At 43.5% G+C, this 20597-nt stretch overlaps 1 protein-coding gene across 2 annotated transcripts in view; it reads right to left on the bottom strand.

The window, feature by feature from the left end:
* LOC308335620 (glucosidase 2 subunit beta-like) overlaps positions 1 to 20597 on the bottom strand; it is a 182357-nt gene that overhangs the window by 26422 nt on the left and 135338 nt on the right. For both annotated transcript variants that reach the window (XM_080792724.1, XM_080792725.1), the window contains one exon: positions 11060 to 11131. In XM_080792724.1, coding sequence (XP_080648850.1) covers positions 11060 to 11131 — 72 coding nt within the window. The remainder of the gene's footprint in view (positions 1 to 11059; positions 11132 to 20597) is intronic.

Raw genomic sequence — 20597 nt, 5'->3', positions numbered from 1 at the left:
AAGCATTATGTTGTGCTATTTTACGCATTTTAGATAGACTAGACCTGTACGTGCCCGTCGGCCACCGGCCTACTTGAGAACGATGCAACTTGGGAACCTAACAATACCCTTTCTGTCTGTGTCCCACATGGAGATCTCTGTATCTGCCAGTCTGCCTGTGTCGGAAGAGTCCAAACTGATGTGAAAAGTGGTTAAGTAATCAATGTGCAGGTGTGGGGTTACCATGGCAATCAATTGGCTGAGGCAGAGGCTGGAAATTGCAGAGGTGAGGGCACTTGGGCTAATTAGGCCCACTGGCAGAGCCTGACCAGAGCCTTTTGTGGTGTTTGTGGACAACCGTGGGTCCGACCGACTCGATACCGGGCACTGCACTCCGTGTGGGGGTGTGGAAGGCGTGTGTCGAATTTGAAGTCGGTGGGGCAAACGGTTCTCCAGTTATGTGCATTACAACCGTACACACACACACACACACACACGCACGCATGCAGACAGAGACGTTGCGTATTTATAGTTAGATGGGGCAACGTTGACATGGTGCCGCCACCGGAGCTGCCTATCTGTCAGTTACAGTGCTGGTTCTCTGGAGGCTGCCATGTCCCCAGGTAGAGAGGGTGCCTCTCCTCACTAATGGCACTTCAGAGGACGACCTTGTTGGCTTGAAAATGAGCACACTAAGTAGAAAGCTTTAATGTATAATTATACACTTGTTCCAGGGGAACTGTCGCCACTCAGTGGGTTAAACCATTATGGAGCAGAACACTGAGAATAAGGGGGCAAAAAAAAAATAATAATACTTATTTTTTTCTCCTCCTCAAAATAATGAACAGTGTTCCGCCAGTTAAGTGAGGATAATTAGTAGATGGTGGAATGTTTACATTATGCATTGGCACTATGGCAATTTGATTATGATACATTCTAATACAAATGTGTAAAAATGGTATATTGCACGTCAAAAAAAGAATATTCCAACTTTGAATGACAAGGTGCCAACATTGTAGGCACACTGTAGTAGTCAGTAGTCAAAATCTGTTTCAGAAGCTTATCTTGGGATGCCCTGGTGCCTCAGTCAACTGTCATTCACTGAAAATGTGTCTTTCACTCTTGCCAGCCAATGGTTTCGTCTCTCCCAACTCAGCACTCAAGAATGAAAACAAAATGCAAAGAAAAAAAAAAACAACCTGGTACAGTACTTACTTATTATTACCATGTAGTACCTGGTAGATACCTGGTAAATACTGTAGTATACCGTAAAAGGAAGGGTTAAATTTAACACAGTAATTTGAGTACAGGTTCCAGCCTGTATAATCAGAATTTATGTCAGCTCATCAAGTTCTAATCTAATGGTGTTCCAATCCCCACTTCTATCTCAAGTTGTTCAATTTCTTTGTGCTCACTTGACACCATGCTCAAGTTTGCAAAAGATTTACAGTAATCTCTTACAGCTCCCTTGCGGTTGCTGTGTCATAAAATGAGATTGAGACTATTGAGATAATTAGCTGCTCTTCACACACGCACAACCGCCATAGAAAACCGCACGTGAGTGTTAATTAATGTTAATTAACTAATACCTGGCAATCAGTCAATGACTGTGTTAAGAGAACGACTTATGTCCTTTCCCTTTTAGACTAGTCTAAACTAGACAAGTCACTTTCATGAGGAATACTGATCAAAATGAATACATTTCAGTTCAATTTCACATTATCGTTTCCATCTACTACTGTATTAGGTACTATTTGTTTGTTACGCTGTGATACTTGACTGTTGTCTTTTATAACATCAATGTATTTTGTAATGTATTTTTTAACTGCAATGTATTTTGTAATGTAATGCAATGTATTCTGTAATGTTTTAATTTATTCCTGACTGGACTCTTGGAATATTAGCCGAAAGGCTAAAAGAGTCTATCCCCCCCCCCCACACACACACCTCTCTCTCTCTCCCCTATTCATTTCCTCAGCCGGATCATTCAAGCTAGGGACTCTGGAAGGACCGCGAGAGCCTGGAGGCATTAGCATTTCAGGACAACTGCTGCACTTCATTCTCCACTGAGGCACCTGGGGATTCTCTCTGCAATGCACTCCGGAGGGCCTTTATTTACAGCCCACAGACCCTTCACTAGCAATACCGTATGGCCTTCCTTTATGCGAGGCTTGCACTTGACCGTGGCACCTGCATGTATGTCTATTAGTGCTACAAATGGCGACTGTCATTGGGGCCAGCACATCGTTGCTGTCGGCCGGAAAGCCCTTGTATGTTCAAAACGTTTCAGGGAATGGGAAAAAAAATGTGTTCCAATGGATCCAATGTAGTCATTATTTAGTCACAAGCTCATGTTAATTGGTTCAATATTTATAAAACCCACAGACACACTCAAAACTGTTCAAAAATAGGGAAAATCTATGAGCTCACAGCGTGCTGCGAGACAACATTGAAGAGACATTAACCCATTTAGACCTGAGGACGATTCTACAAATTCCTGACAGTTTTCTAAAAAAACCTGTTTCTATCGTTCTCAAACATTTTCATGTCAAGGACCCCAATAATATATGTAATTGGCCACCGACCCCATCTGAAAATATGTTGTTCCAGGGGCCCCCCAGAAGCAAAGATTTGGCTTAAAAACATTCGCTCTGACAGAATTATATACGCAAAGATTTGCGCCACCTTTTTCAAAAATACAGCTCGTATGAGCTTGTAGATCTGCTATGTTTCAACAGCTAAAGCATAACATAATGCTTAAAGCACCAAAAGGGGTTCCCACCCAGAATGGGTTAAAATGAAACGAAATTAAATCTGTATCTTAGGCTACAAATCTGAGGCTACGAGGTTCCAGCCTGACACAAAGACCACATCCAACTCTCTGTGGGGCCCGTGTGCAGCTCCTGCCTGCCGCATTCACAGCGTGCATACTGTATAGCCAGTCGTTGGCCATGGTTTCAATGTTGCTAGGCTACCTGCCTTTTGCCGTTGTTTTCTGTTTGAAAATTCAGCGTTCAATAAAGCGGTTCAAGGGAGACCTGTGGGTTTGAATACTGAGCGATGTGAACCTGCGAGGGAAACTAACAACACTAATAGCTTTTTTTTCCCTCTTCCTTTCTTTCTTCTACCTTTTCTTTCACAATAGGGCCTTCGCTGTGTCTTTCCTCTCTCGCCTGACTCAGTAGCGCAACACTAAAGTGTCTGACTCCATGCTTCATCACCTTCAATCACAATATTCATGCGGCGGAACATTTATCATCTTCAGTGAGTACATCTCTCCTGTTTTCACGGTGTGCAATGAGTCACAACCACCAAGGTGAAAGACGCTTCTTATATTATGGTCACGTGGTGCATGAATAATTTCACCACCTTACTCTATCTAGCGCCGGTTAGAATACAGGAGTAATTATTATTCCCGTTTCGTACCCGGTCTGCTTCCAGTGCAGTAATGTAGTGGACAACGTACACCGACGCTCTAAATGGTCTAACGCGATGAGCTTCCAAGGTTAAAAGGGTTGAATAGGCAAGCTGCTCGACGTGGGCCGCGCACAATCTCAGCGCTGCCCTGTGTTTTTGACCCCTTGCACGTCGGAGGCCCAGCTCCTTGAACCCTGCAGGGCGGCACGCGCCGACCTCGCGACCCCCAGCCACGCGGCCACCTGATTTCCCTTGAGTCCAAAAAAACACAAAGCCGTCAGTTGACCCACGCGGGTGATCCTATTGCGTCTTTCACAGCCGCATGCAAATGACCCCCCGCCCCCCCTCCTCCTCCTCCTCCTCCTCCTCCCTGTCTGTGGAACCCACACAAAAAAAGAAGAGAAAAGAAAACAGAGAAAGCTGCTGTGTAGATAACAGTAATCCCTGTTCTCACTGCTTTACAATCTTTTGGGGGAAATAGGCATTCTTACATGTCTATTTCATGTTCGGAATGGATGTTTATGCATAATTCATAATTTGTTGGACAAACTTTTTGACACTTTTTGGTCAAAGTGTATTCTAAGGGATTTGTCTGCCCCCCCATATGTATGCCTCCATATCGCGCAGCCAGAGTTATTTAAATGTTTATCTAACGCAAACTCTAAAAAGAGCCACATAAATATTTCAGCTGCACTTCTGCTCTCGGCAAAGGGCTGTTATGGTCACGCAGACTCATGTAGGCATTTCGTTAAGTGCTGTTTTCAAACCGTCTTCGTTCGTTTTGCGGCTGGGAAGAAAATTGCTCTAACGCGGTTAATTACTCGATGTCGACAACATGCTTCCTGGGGAATTGCGTTTATGAAAGTCAAACGGAGGAGGCAGTTAGCCCATTTTGGGCGGGAACCCCTTTTGGTGTTAGCATTATGTTGTGATTTAGCTATTGAAAAATAGCAGATCTGCGAGCTTGTAGGTCTGCTATTTTTGAAAAATCGAAGAACCACTGACATAGAAACATAGCTTTTTCAGAAAACTGTCAGGAAGACATTTTTAGAATCTGATCTCAGGTCAAAATGGGTTAGTGCGCTGCAGTGCACCATACATACAGCCATGTGAATGAAAAATGATAAACAGCTCATACAGTGAAGACCCCTGCTAATTGTTTTTGTGCTGCTTTCCTGTTTCATACTGTAGTTGTACTGTAAAATGCTTGCTGTGATGCAGAGGAATGTATAGCTGATCAATGTCTGTATACAGTACAGTAGTGCCTTAAAAGTGCTTTACAATGTAAATTATCTCTCTCACACACACACACACACACACACACACACACACACACACGCACACACTGGAAGCAATGAAGCGAGACACCTGCTGATCAGGAGTAGCTACCGGTTCAGTGTCTTGCTCAAGGGCACAAAGCCAGGAGGAGCTGCATGGGGATCGAACCGGCCACATTGTCAGGGGCGTTTCTTTTTTCCCCCGCAGGGGCGTTTCTAGGTTCGTGATCTCGCGCGCGCGTGTGTGTGTGAAAGTGTATGACGCAAAGCATGACGGCAGAACAACCATGCCACTAATCAAACACCAGCAACACGCTGGGAAAACCGGTTGTCATTACGCATTAATGTCCGCCTGCCTTGACCCACAGCTTGTGAAAAACAACTCTTACACTGTTCTGTTCAGTCTACTTCTCATTCAGTTCCATTTTCCTTCCCTATGGGCGGTCGACGGACATTTTGGATCCTGTGTGTTCGCTGTCCTGTCGTCATACACGAAAAGTCACGTCTGCATACGAGGGAGGTGTATTATGAAGATGGACGACGCTGTCAGAGCAGCGCGGTGTTTGTCGCCATGCGAGCATTTTACCCTACTCTGTTATCATTATCATAGCTGATGTTATTGTTACCGTGGCCATTTCAGGAAGCGGGTATACGCTGCCAGAGACTATGGGAAGAATAGCAAAATGGAAAATGCAGACATTGGAATTCATGGGCACGCATGGGCTGTATAATATCTGTATTTACAGATAATTGGGGGGCATACAGTCCGACTGACATGTCTCGGGGAAGCCATAATGGAAATCTGTGTGGCCGCGCGCGGCGGAAAAGGCAACCGCCGAACAACAGAAACTGCTGTGTGGTTGATTTATCGTTCCTGAAGGACATCTGTATGGTTAATGGTCCAAACAACTGCACGGTACCAAACATGCAGCAAGGTTAAACCCAGCGTGCACGCACCGAGCGCACGCTGGTTCTTTTATAAGCCGTGTCACACATCACAAACTAGGCAGTGTGTGTGTATTAGCTGTAATCGAAATTCAGCAGCAACAAATTCATTTAACCCATTTTGGGCGGGAACCCCTTTTGGTGTTTAAACACTTATAATTTAGCTATTGAAAAATAGCAGATCTACAAGCTCATAGCGCGTCACCAAGTGGCGCGCTACGAGCTTGTGCAGGGTCTGCTATTTTTTTTAAAAGCGTGAAAATGTGCCTTAAATCTTTGAATATATATTCTTTCGGTGTTTCAGTTTTTAACTCAAATCTGCTTCTGGAGGGTCCCTGGAACAACATATTTTCAGATGGGGGTCGGCAGCATATTACATATATAATTTTTGGGGTCCTTGACGTGAAATATTGAGAACCACTGATCATGAGGTTTTTCAGAAAAAATACATTTTCAAAAAATTTAAAATTTCGACGTCAGGCCTAAATGGGTTAATACTCCAAGCCGTAGCCAAACCACCGCGGCACTAATGTTGTAGATAATAATAATGCGGTGGGGGAGGGGGGGCTAATGGTAATTGCAAACACATTGCAGCACTCGTCACAGCTGCATTGAACAATGCACTTCACAGCTTCACTGACGAGACGACGTGCATACATGGGAATGTTCTCCTATCCCGCTTCTCTTGCTCTGTGGTGTTGTGTTCCTCTCCTTGCTCTGGATGTCCTTTAGGATGCTGAAGCAGGTGTGATAAATGCTGCCGTTTAAATCAAAGCACTCCCCGGTATCCCCCCCCCACATCCCCCCCTTCACCCCCTCACCCACTCTGGGGAGAAGCAGGATGCCGCTACGTAGATTGATATCGGGAGGACTGGCCATATCCTGCGAGGGTTGACTGATGGTCTGCCTGGATAAAAAATGAACTTTATTCCCACTGCACAGGCTATGATTCATGTTGTGCCTCCCCCCCCCCCCCCCCCCTCCCAACACCCCACCCCCAACACACACGATGCAGTACAGTATACTCCATATTGTAGTGGACTGCCGCACCCTCTGCAAATGACATTGCAGTGTTTATTGTATATGTGTGTATGTTCTATACCGCACTCACTGTGTCCAGGAGCATTTAGCCTCCGTTATCAGGCTTGCGGCAGGTTCTATATTTATATTAACCACTTTAAGCAGTTTAGCTGCATAACCCATTTTACACGCTATTTAATCCATGTTTCTCCCCTGCATAATAGGCTATACCCACTGTGTTTATTTCACCGTACTGTAATAATTTAAATAGCGGATTTGTCGCGGACCTGGTGATGAGGCCGTCGCGTTATGATGACGAAACCGGAAATCGACCCATGCTCTGGGCTTTTACCCATTTTGGGCAGGAACCCCTTTTGGTGTTAGCATTATGTTATGCTTTATTGGAAAATAGCAGATCTACAAGCTCATAGGCACTGAGTGCCGCGCTACGAGCTTGTAGGTCTGCTATTTTTGAAAAATCGAAGAACAACTGACATAGAAACATATAGCTTTTTCAGAAAACTGTCAGGATATAGAAGACATTTTTAAAATCTGATCTCAGGTCAAAATGGGTTTTAACAAGGGCTTCTGGGAAAATGAGTTCAATGCAAGTGAACGGTAGTTCTAACTGCACTCCAGCAGCCCTGTTGTTGTTCCGGGTCGCGATGGTTGCATATCTTTCTCTTTCGACAACAACAAGCCATGGAACTATTTTCAGATGGATTTGCATGGACTAAAGGCGCAAATACTTCGGCGTATGCTCCAAAGGTAATAAAGGTAACTGTGCATGGCTGAGTGGATTCTGTCCTGATTTGTGTGTATAGGTATTGTGATCTCAGTCACTATACTGTACAGACAGTGGTGGAAGTAGTAATCATGTGTTTTTACTTAGAGGACCGTTTCACCCTACTGTATCTATCATCATATAATGCTTTTTATATCATGGTACCATTTGTGTCTACTCACTCTGACCCCCTTTCCACCGGTTGGAACCGGTTCAGTTCTTTTTGGTTTTTAGTCCATGAGCCAGAGTCCAAAATTGGTGGGCAAACTAGACCTATATTAAATTGTTTATAGGATCAATACAAGTAAATGAATACATGATAACCCTTCCACAGTAGTAGCTTTTTCATATTTTCAATTATTTTGCATATTTTCCTACATAATGCCTCATTTGCATTTTTAATTTTTTTAAATTTGTAATACAATAAATCATTGTCTTCGTGTACTCAATTGGGGAAGTTTCGTGGTGATAACAATCTAATATAGGTACGGTTTTTCCCACTCAATTCATAATTAACGTTCCAATTTTGGAGCTCTGACTCATGGATTAAAAACCAAAAAATACTGAACCGGTTTCCATTGGGAACCAACCAGTGGAAAAGGGGCCACAGTGTCTCAGAGGAAGGCTGTACTGCACAGCAATATGCCGGTAGATGTAGCGGAGTAGAAGTACAAGAAACACGGAAATACTCAAGTAAACTAAATGTATAACTCAAACTGTACGTAGTAAATGTATACTTTGTTACATTACACCACTGTCGGGAAAACACAGAGCAGCATTGCTCCACAAATCTACATCAAGAGTTCACCCCTATTTCAATTGTAAAAATTGCACATGCCAACAAGACGACTATTCCCAAAGCGTTCCATGCTGACTTCCAGAATTATAGCATCTTACCTCAAAAAAGAGGAGAACAGAGTGTGTGTGTGTGTGTGTGTGTGTGTGTGTGTGTGTGTGTGGGGGGGGGGGGGGGGGGGTATGTAGATGTAGGCTATTATATGTAGAGGAAGTCAAGCCAGTTAGCCACACATAACTGTTCATTCATTTTGCCTTTTCAATTGCACAGGGAAGCCATGCCGTTATAAGAATCCTTGTCTCGTTTCATTCTCCTTCTCCTTAAAGCAATCCAGCAAAAAAGAGAAAGTAGAAAAGAGAGCATGCTTGGTGACAACTGAAGGAAGGTTCGCTCCTATGGGGATTGAGTGGCATCTTTCATCACACGTAGGCATTTTGATACAGACCAATGTCCATGCAGTCGACATTGGGCCAATCCCCCGGGGATGGAGAAAGGCCATACCGTAATCCTTTTCCATGAAATTGAAACCCCTCACAGTGCAGGAAATACAACCCCCAGCAGTATATTAACCCATTCTGAACGGGAACCCATGTTGGTGTTAGCATCATGTTATGCTTTAGCTATTGAAAAATAGCAGATCTACAAGCTCATAGCGCGCCACCGAGTGGCGCGCTACGAGCTTGTAGGTCTGCTATTTTTTGAAAAATCGAAGAACGATTGACATTTTTTAAAATCTGATCTCGGGTCAGAATGGGTTAATCAGACCAGTGTGTGTCCAGTGGAAACCTCGTATGAATCTGATCTCAGGTCAGAATGGGTTAAGCTTGCCCCGTCTTTGCCATTGATCAGCAGCGCAAATGAAAACTGCAACGGGGATCTGTTAGCCATTGATTAAAGGTCAGAAGAAGCCTAACGGAGATTGAATAACAATAAAAAGAGATCAATAGCGCAAATATTGGTCTTAGGGTAAATTCATATTTATGTCGTAACAATGATTACATACTGTAGCTCTTGGACTGGCACTGTGGCAGAACTTGCACCAAGTTGATCAGATTAATTTCCATTAGTTGTATTTAACCCATTCTGACCTGAGATCAGATTCATGCGAGGTTTCCACTGGACACACACTGGTCTGATGAACCCATTCTGACCTGAGATCAGATTCTAAAAAAATTCAGTCGTTCTTCGATTTTTCTAAAAATAGCAGACCTACAAGCTCGTAGCGCGCCACTCGGTGGCGCGCTATGAGCTTGTAGATCTGCTATTTTTCAATAGCTAAAGCATAACATGATGCCAACACTAAAATGGGTTCCCGTTCAGAATGGGTTAAAGTAGAGTACTGTAGTGTAGAGTTACTAAGCTGAAATCCAAACAAAACAGTACAGTGGCTCTATACTGTATTATGTGCAAATACTATAGACGTTTAGCCGCATGTTTTTTTAGGTATGTCCACCTATATCATGACTATAGGGTTGACATCCTTTGGGATTTTAACGATTCAGGTATCTTGATTGATTCCCTCTTAATGGTCGGATTCCTAAACTGTTCCCTTTAATGATTCCTATATTTTTTAAAATCTATATCATTTTGGACTTTTTTTTATCATACATGTACCGGTATAGTATTGTATTGCATACATCATTATTGTAGTGGTTCTCAAAATGATGTTCAGGGACCCTCTGGGTTATTTGAGGGGATTTCAAGTGGACCTTTTTGGTTCCATTTGTACACTCTGAGTCATGATGGTCCTTGAAATCAAAACGTTTGAGAGAAGCATCGCTATGTAACAGTAGCTAAAGTGAAGTCCACATACCAGCTCTGACATTATGATAAACGGTTCCAAATGTGATGGAACCAACGTTGAAGCACTCGGCCCCCACTGGTTAGAGCGTGAACTGCAGGCGGACCCGTGTATTTATGACGAGGAAACCCGTGCAGCAGCTGGGGTTTAACATTGAGCGCTCGGTTGCACTTCCGCATTATTTTGCCAACCAGAATTTGGTTGGCAAAATGTGGAAGTAGACGGTTCTTCCGGGTGCTTCAAAACGCCAATGAACAGCAGGGGGGCGGGGCTGTCGCTCCGGTTCGGCCTCTATCCTTTCATTACTCTATGGAACCAACACACTCACGCGTCGGTCAGCAGGGCGTCCCACACCTACCTACGTGAACATGCTACAGAAAGACACTGCGGAAAGCACAAACGACTCAAACGAGCTAGCCAGATGAAACCGGGATGACTGGAGGAGACGATCCAGTCTGAGGACAAAGAGATCCCAGGCCCGGGCCGGCCTAGCGGTCCCGGCACCTAGGACTGCTAATCCAGCGTGTCATGGGTTCGACTCCCGATCCCGGACGATCTGTGCTGCATGTCACTCCCCATCTCTCTCCCCCCCATAATCAAAATCAGAAAAAAGCCGCAAAAAGTCTTAAAAAAAAGAAAGAGATCCCAACACTAACATGCCCAGAATAGGGATGCTAGGTTTAACCCATTCTGACCTGAGATCAGATTCATACGAGGTTTCCACTGGACACACACTGGTCTGATTAACCCATTCTGACCTGAGATCAGATTCTAGAAAAATGTCAGTCGTTCTTCGATTTTTCAAAAATAGCAGACCTACAAGCTCGTATCGCGCCACTCGGTGGCGCGATATGAGCTTGTAGATCTGCTATTTTTCAATAGCTAAAGCATAACATGATGCTAACACCAAAATGGGTGCCCGGTCAGAATGGGTTAATGTGGTTCAAAGTGGTTGGTTTTCACACTACCTCAGCCCTTCCCCCAACTGTTTCTGCATATGAATTGTAATGCCAAAAGGGGAATATAATCAAGCTACTTACCCTAATGATACTTCTGCTCCTGAAGCACTCTGTTGTGTGACTTGATTGAAGGGGCACAGTGTATAAGTATACCTATACAGGGGGGGGAAGAAACACAACATTGAGAAAACTGGCATGTGTGGTTTAATGCGCAACACGGTCCTTATTACTCCAGAATTGTGTACTTTTCCTGTCTTTTTCTCTCCTTTTGTGCAAAGTAGTAATGGATAGCTATACATTCTATTGACAGGAGACAGACAGAGTGTCTAGCTTCTTCTCTACCATGACAAAATAGAAAACCAGAAGAGTTAGCGGCTAGCACAGGCCATCGCCAACCTAGCAGCGAGGACCGGTGTTGGAAAGTAGACTCAAGACCCTTAACCCATTCTGACCTGAGATCAGATTCATACGAGGTTTCCACTGGACACACGCTGGTCTGATTAGCCCGTTCTGACCTGAGATCAGATTCTAAAAAATGTCAGTCGTTCTTTGATTTTTCAAAAATAGCAGACCTACAAGCTCGTAGCGCGCCACTCGGTGGCGCGCTATGAGCTTGTAGATCTGCTATTTTTCAATAGCTAAAGCATAACATGATGCTAACACCAAAAGGGGTTCCCGTTCAGAATGGGTTAAATGAAAAGTATAGACGGATGGCAGGACCTTTTCATTGGTCCATAAATGAGAACCAATGTGCTAATTATTACCATTCACTGAAGACTACACAACACACCAAGGGCATAAAAAGAAAGAAGGATTGAGTAGAAAAAGAGAGTGCTGAATGCATGGATGATGAAGAAAATGGGTTGCCATAAAAGTAGATGTGGCAAGTAGCAGTCAGGGATCAAAAGCTGTGCAAAAAGAAACGAAAGATGAAAGAAAATAAGAAGGAGAAAAAACCCTGAACATCAGAGAGCGCAGGGTTGGAGCAAGAGAGGTAAGTGATTGGCTGCCAACCTCTCTGCTCATGCCCTTATTTGTGGGGCACATTAAATGTTTCTCATCTCACAGAGTTTCATTTAGGTACTTATCCTTTCATGTCTACTGTATGCTCCCCACACACACACACAGTCACTCACACACACACACACAGTCACACACACAGTGTCACACACACACACACACACACACACACACACACACACACACACACACACACACACACACACACACGCACACAGCCAGAGATAAGGTCCAAGGGAGAAATAAAAATAAATCAGCATTTTCTTTTTGACTGCGGAGTAAGCAGTACAGCTCACAGTGGAATTAAGTGTCTCACCGTGACTCAGTTGCGAATATTACCCCCCCCCCCCCCCCTGAGAAATCTGACACTATGCAGCAAGGTTCCCTATGGAATGTCTCTCTCTATACTGTATAGCTGTATATAGTCTGTTCTCAAGTCTGTTCAACGATGAACAGTGTTTGAGGAGTGGGTTCCCTCACCGTCCGTGACCTCCTCAAGGACACCCACAGTCAGTAACGCAATCACAGGGCAGTTTAGCAGGACCCCCACACCGTGACCACGCCAGGGAGGACCAATAGAAACCTTACGTGAGCATTTTATGACGACTGAAATACCCTGCATCAAAGGGCCCATCGGTTGGAAAGTTTCCACCGATGTGCACTTGAAGCGTGTCACAAAACAAATCTACAAATACGCCACTTTATCCGTGCTTTTGAAGTGGCCAGAATGCTGAGCAAGATATAATATAGTCCCAAATGAAAGAATGCAAAGTGCGACTTCAGCCTCCCGTTGAACCGTTCCCTCTCCTAAACTGCCTTTACCATTCTTTACACAAGCCACAGGATTCGTTAAGTTTGTAAAAGCAGGTGTCTGAGTAGCAACAAACATCCTCATCTGATCACATGAGCAGATGGTGCCTCATAGCGAGAGAAGGAAGCAGGGAAGGGAAAAGGGGGGAAAACGCAGTGAAAGAGCAATCAAATGACTCCCACCGGGGAGTTCCCCTCGTCGTCTCCTCAGTGCACCCCACATCTCGCTCACTCCTCCCCCTCGAGGCCAAGCTATCTGTCCCTGCCCACTTCTGCTGACGCATAGGCACTGCACACCCTTACTCATACACATGCGCACATGCACACGCACACACACACACACACACACACACACACACACACACACACACACACACACACACACACACACACACACACACACACACACACACACACACACACACACACACACACACACACACACGCACACGCACGCACACACACGCACACACACGCACACACACGCATAGACATTTTGGGGGGCAGGGGCATATTACACTGCTGAACTACAGTTAGATATTAAAAATGTGATATCATACCACGTTTTCGTGGATGCTACTACATTTCCATTTTTATAATTTAAATACGGTAATTTCAATACACAGAAAAAGATACAACTAACACCAGCAAATTTAAAATATATATACAAATGGGCACATGCCGACTTTGAGGGGAAAAAGGCCCCTTGGGTACGTGTTTGCCTAAACAAACACCAGTGGTATAGTGCAAGTCAGTTAGCTGTCAGTCTCCAAGACTGACACTTCACATTCTGCAAAAACAAGACACTGCAAAGGTCAAACGGCTACACACACACTCCCCTCACACTATACCATTAGCAAATGAACACGAAATGAACACAGGGAGCAGATAACCACCGAGAAAGACAGGGGATGATGGAGCTGGAAATAAAATGTGAGGGAGAGCAAGATGGAGTATGGGAGACAGACGAGAGAATACTGGCAGGGGAGCGTGGAAGAACGAGGGATGGAACAGAAATAAAGAGCCTACCAGAAAGTGGGAGGGAATCAGACAAAGTGTGATTCAGTCGGTTATAAGGCTGGCAACATTGACAGGTGATAACAGACGCACAGAAAGAAAGAAAGAAAGAAAGAAAGAAAGAAAGAAAGAAAGAAAGAAAGAAAGAAAGAAAGAAAGAGGCACAGGTCTCCACCACGATAAGAGCTTTTTTGGAAAAATGTCAAGTGGCATTTCTTCCTCAGCCTCAGCATCCAGGGAGTGTGTGTGTGCACAGTTTGGCATCGGCCGGGGCAACGGTGGCGGAGATTAGCTGTATGTACACAGACACATGGACCCACGTAGTGCAAAACATACTCTCGCCATGCCTTCGGCCTGGTGGAAACAAAAATGGAATACAAAAGGAAGGAGGAGAAGAAAGTATCTACAGGAATCTGAGAAGCGTGTGGACTGGATACACCTCTCTGACAATACGGTAACTAACGAGGGAGTGTCATCAATCCAACGTGACAGTGGTGACTCCGTCCACCGACCAGCCTTCTGGTTTGATCTGTCTCTGTGTTATGACAACACCGCCCTGACACCAGCCATAATAAGTTGATACTGGCAGGTGTACTGTTTACTGTGGGCCTGGTGCATGGTGGTACACAGCAAACAGAAGAAATATCTTAAGACACAAGCTTCTTAGCCCCTCGGGCTGTATTTCACACTCCACTGCATTGGGCTGGCGGCTCAATTCCCATCGTAAATCTGCTGGTTTCTGGAGCGAAACAAAAACCAACCGAAAATCTACATGCAAATGTCTTGTTTCTTGTTATTTACGGAGTGTGCCCTGTTGCAAAAGCATGTACAAACATGCATTTAATCTCTCCCCTCATGCACACAAAGGCATCTCTTTCATCCGCAGATTCACTGTGTTACTTATTAACCACAATAAAGAGCAGCAAGTGTGAAAGCCAGGCTTTGTGTCCAAATTAACAGTATATCCTTAATTACACATGTGATATAATCAACTGACAAGGACTATAGCTGCAGACGGACAAAAGAAAAACTGTTTTTTTTTTCTTTTCTCTGCCCACTGAGATTCAGAAAAGAGAGAAAGCGAGAGCAATTAAGCTTCTCTCCCTATGGACTGTTATGTGTCTGTGGATGTGTGTGCAGGCGGAGTTCACGAAGGTGACACTGCAAACTCTGCAGCAACTTCAACACTAGCTAATTGGTTTACAGGTAACCCTGTGTACACTTTCTGCAATTATGTCACAGGTCACAAAAGTGACGTGTTGTTTTTTTTATAAACTGTGACAATTAATGAATTGTTTAGCCGTGGAATCCAGGGATTACCATAACTGTTTATAGCAATACAAACAAGTAATAGCAATTAGACCATTTATAGTTGTGGCACAAGCAGCTGTGCAGCTGTTCAGAGGTTTATTTGCCGAACATGAAGAATTTATAGTACAGCAAATAAAAGCTCGTAGAAATGATATTGTTATATAAATACATGAATGCACAGATCTGTTATATCCTGATAACAGACAGCTTCAGTCTGACAGCCTCCTCTTGATTTTACCAAACAGTTGAGACGAACAACCAACAACACACGTATATATATTATACAAGTTAAAAATTAACGTTGATTAAAGATATTTATAATATGGACAGCTAGGTGAAGGTTTGTGCATCAGACCTGATGAGTGCTAAGGAACAACAATGAAGTACTCATATTAACCACTTAACCCCTCTATACTTGACCTGAGTTGGCCTGCTCTTGTTTCCTTCTACCCCAAATCTCTTTTGTGACGCGTTGTAAGCTTGTAGATCGGCTATTTTGGGCAAATGTTCCACCCAGACTAGAGGGTTAAAATGCATGTAATAATAATAATAATACAACAAAACAACCTTACACTCTACTTTGACTTGATCACATACATTTGCTCCTACATTAAAGTGTAGCGTAGCCTATCCCTGTTTTAATTACAAAGTGAAAACTCAAATTATGTTTCAGAGCAAATAGCTTGAGGCAGATCATTTGAACTAGTAAGTATAAATCATGGATAAGGGGTCAGGAGTCAGGACAGATAGGCCTTTTTTGGGGAGGGGTCAGAAATCATGGCCTTAGATGGTTATTCATCTCAACTGCTCAATTAGTACAGAAAACGGTTTAGTTTTGACTAATACACGTTTACATTACTGAAATATGAGGTACACTTCGAGCAACACCTAGAGGGCCTGGAGTTTAGATCCCATCGCCTGGGGGACATTGGGCTGAACGTGGCGTTGTTCTGACTGATCCAGTCTGTGTTCCAGTGAGGCGCAAGGCGGAGCTCCGGACAAGTACTGAATTAACTGGTGAACAAATCATTTTTAGTGAACTGTACGATATTTCTACAATATACTACTGTACGATATTACTCCTTACCAGTCACCGCTGCTGTCAGCACTCGTTTGTGCACAGTTTGACAACAGCTTGACTACCATCCGTGCAGGGTGTTGATTAGACCTATACCCCTCCTTGGATAAGTGCTTTTTCGGACGGGATAAACTGCCTTTTCAAAACACACTGCACACCAGAGAGAAGAAGTCTACTGAGTGGAGTGGGCAGATGGTCTATGGTGAATGTATGAATGAATGACCCATTGTAAAGCGCTTTGAGCACTTGGAAAAGCGCTATAAAAATGCAATTTATTATGGTCTAGAATGATTAAGGATGATATCCTATAAGAAGTGCTGATGACAAAAGATCATGAAAATAAAAGTAAACAACACAACAACTTGTACTTGTCTTATGCCATCAGAAACAATTACGATTGTTGCTACTAGTCACTTGAAATATTGAATTTGGAAGTGATATTAGTTTCACTGTAAAATAGAGTGCTAATAAAGAAGCTATAACATGCATTTTAGATTTGTTTTTAATATTTAATATGATATTGTTTATGTCCCTCAAACTGCTTTCTAATGGTTTGAGCCTAAATCACTACATCTCTGATATAACCAGCTGATATAACCAGCTGTCCTTGTCATTTATTTCTGGCCTTTGACGCAGTTTTACCACAATGTCAATGATTATGAATTGAATATCCAGGACCTGAATTTTGGTGATTCCGTTTGACTGTACCCTGCACTATTGAATACATTTCTGTTTGACTGTACCCTGCACTACTGAATACATTTCTGTTTGACTGTACCCTGCACTACTGAATACATTTCTGTTTGACTGTACCCTGTACCGATTACATTTCTGTTTGACTGTACCCTGTACCCTTCGCCGACTTCAAATGAGAGAGAGAGGGAGAGGGGGGGGGGGGGGGGGGTCGTAGGGACTGGAGAGGAAGGGAGCTGCCTTCCAGACAATAAAGGACAGGAGCCTGATAACTAAAGGCTCTGCCTTCCAATAATTCGACTCTTGGAGCTTTCAGAAACCACAAGAGAACCTGTGTGCTGCATATGAAGCTTGTGGTGTTCTAGCAGGCTTATAAGGCACATGAGCTCGCTAAGATACTGTATGATATGGTGCCTGACCATAAAGGGCTTTGTATGTTAGAAGGAGGATTTTAAATTCTATTCTGGATCTCTGGAGAGATGATGATCTCTTCTTCTAGTTCCCGTGAGTACACACAGTAGCAGTTTTCTGGACCAGCTGCACAGTCTTTACAGACCTGTCAGAGCAACGTTAAAATAATGAGTTGCGATGATACAGGCTGAAATTAACGCATGCCTGGACTCGTTTTATTTATCTCCACCTGATCATGCATTCTGGTCAGGAGAGAGAAAGGGAAACAAAACCTAATTCATCTAAATTAGCAGTATAGCCTTCACTTTATTACTTATATAGAAGGGGCCTGAGGCATGTTGTGAGCCCATTGCATCCTGCCTTCTTTGACTGTCTCTGCTCGTGGGCGATGTCCACGAATGACGCAAAATAATGTAACTGACACGGGCATGCTGTAATGCACTCAACACGACTACGACACACCATCACAAACACAACTACACAACACAACAAAGCACCAACAGAACACCAACTAACACAAACACAACAGAACACCAACACAACACATCAACAACAACAACAAATATACACCAAAACAACTACTCTGGTCTTAGGCCATGCAGCAATCTAGGACATTTACATGCACATGCGCATAAAGAAACCGGCACGTGTGTACAGGCCTGCACCAGTGAATATATCAAAACACACTATGGGTGTAGCCTCATTTCTACAGTATACGTACAGGCATCTAACTCAAGTCAAAATGCAAGTTTGTGACCACTAAAATGTGATACTCAGTAGATTCACTAGCAGTTTTCACCTCACCTCTGGCATGAGAACACAGAGCGCTTGCTGATTTGAACTTAACCAGACAATACATTTCAATTCCATTTTCTTTGCACTACTGCACATTGCCATTACTACAGCTAAGCTAGTGTCATTAGGCAGGAGGAGAGTCAGAGTTGTGCTCTTTATGGGTAAGGGAACAATTGCTTTGTTTCAGAACAGTGTTGCAAGTTAGTGAAGGAATGTGCAAGGCATCTAATGTAACAGCAGCACCTTGGGAGACAATGGTAGGAGAGAGAGGCAACATGATTTATGTCTGTGCGTTGAGAATGGTCTGCAGCGAGTTGGAGTCTAACGGACTAAAGTTGTACCACCATATAAGTGCAGTTCAGAAAGTGGGGTCTTATACAGTACTTTTGCACTTTGCAATGTTCAAACGCACAGTTCAATAGGATTCCAGGGCTAATTTGGAGTCTGATTTTAATACTGTAACAAATTCCATTTCCAGGATTCATATCATTTCAAATAGGGCATCATGATTATTGTGAGATTGGGTCATTGTAATCCCTTTCACTGTGTAATCGAGTTTCTGCCGTGAGAGCTTGCCAGCAGCCGAAAGACCCCTACACGTCTTGTTTATCTTGCTAGACTCTATAGAGCATGTTTAAAAAGAGCTGTGCTCAAAGTAGGCCATTTTTCAGTTTACCTTCATTTTCCACATGGTGGACCACAAATGCAAGTCTCAATAAAATGGCGTACGGTGTTTTCAATTTCAATCTGATGGAAACTCACTTTTCTGACAGCTTATCATATTTTGGCCTTGAAACTCTTTATGGAGGACTGGAGGTCGATGCATAAGATAGTTATTTTTTATAGTTCATGCATATTGCATGAACTAAGAGCCAATCTTGCACAAATCATGCCTCGATTCATATGTGAAAAGTGGTAAACAAAACAAGCCAAACTTGAAGCCAATTTGGTTTTTAATGCCATTACTAAAGTGATAGCAAATCCAAATAGCTTTGGGCAGATCATTTGAAGCTGCACTCTCAAAATGTTACAATTTGTATTTACTGTGTCCTCACTCCTCAGAACAGCTAGGTGAAGGTTTGTGCATCAGACCTGATGAGTGCTAAGGAACAACAATGAAGTACTCATATTAACCACTTAACCCCTCTATACTTGACCTGAGTTGGCCTGCTCTTGTTTCCTTCTACCCCAAATCTCTTTTGTGACGCGTTGTAAGCTTGTAGATCGGCTATTTTGGGCAAATGTTCCACCCAGACTAGAGGGTTAAAATGCATGTAATAATAATAATACAACAAAACAACCTTACACTCTACTTTGACTTGATCACATACATTTGCTCCTACATTAAAGTGTAGCGTAGCCTATCCCTGTTTTAACGTGTGAAAACTCAAATTATGTTTCAGAGCAAATAGCTCGAGGCAGATCATTTGAAGCTGCACTCTCAATGCACTCTCCTAATGCAAAGTGCGTCGCTTACAATTCAAAAATGTTTAGTTCTTTCTTCAGAATAGTTGGAGGATGACGTCTGAGTCACACATGGTGGGTGCTAAGGGACACCAATAAAACAGCTGGGGACACCGTGGGCGTGTTCGCTCCTCCACGCCATCAGTGCCCATACCCTGGGTGGGGTAACTCGGTTTGGCGAAAGGGCCTTTCTGTGTGGAGTCTCCCCATGTCCCCTAGGGCAGTGGTTCCCAAAGTGGGGTCCGGGGACCCCCAGGGGTACCTGAGGGAGTTCCAGGGGGGACCCATCTATTTTGTTCATGTTCATGAAGTGCTAAAGTGTTTAAAGCAGTGGTTCCCAAACTTTTTCATGTCAAGGACCCCCAAATTGACACTACTTAGCCTGTGGACCCCCATTTGAAAAGATATGCCAGGGACCCCCATAAGAGAAGACGTACACATTTAGACGTCTACATTTAGACGTCTACATTTAGACGTCTGTATACATTTAAATATGTATACATACATTTAGACGTCTACATTTAGACGTCTACATTTAGACGTCTGTATACATTTATATATGTATACATATACATTTAGACGTCTACATTTAGACGTCTGTATACATGTATATATGTATACATATACATTTAGACGTCTACATTTAGACGTCTACATTTAGACGTCTGTATACATTTATATATGTATACATATACATTTAGACGTCTACATTTAGACGTCTACATTTAGACGTATACATTTAGACAGTGTCCCCCCGAGTGCCTCCCCAGTGTCCCCCCCCGAGTGCCTCCCCAATGCCTCCCCAGTGTGCCCCCCGAGTGCCTTCCCAGTGCCTCCCCAGTGTGCCCCTGAGTGCCTCCCCAGTGTCTCCCCAGTGCCTCCTCAGTGCCTGCCCAGTGTCCCCCAGTGTCCCCCCAGTGTCTCCAATAGCAATACAAGAGCAATAATACAAATTAATCTTAATGTATTAATCTTATTAATTAATGAATCAAATTAATTAATTAATCAAAATTGCGGCCT

Source organism: Protomyctophum bolini, assembly GCF_963924005.1.
Source record: "Protomyctophum bolini genome assembly, chromosome: 20".
NCBI lineage: Eukaryota > Metazoa > Chordata > Actinopteri > Myctophiformes > Myctophidae > Protomyctophum > Protomyctophum bolini.
The sequence above is the reverse complement of the archived record's forward strand: the minus strand, read 5'-3'. Positions and strand labels throughout refer to the sequence as shown.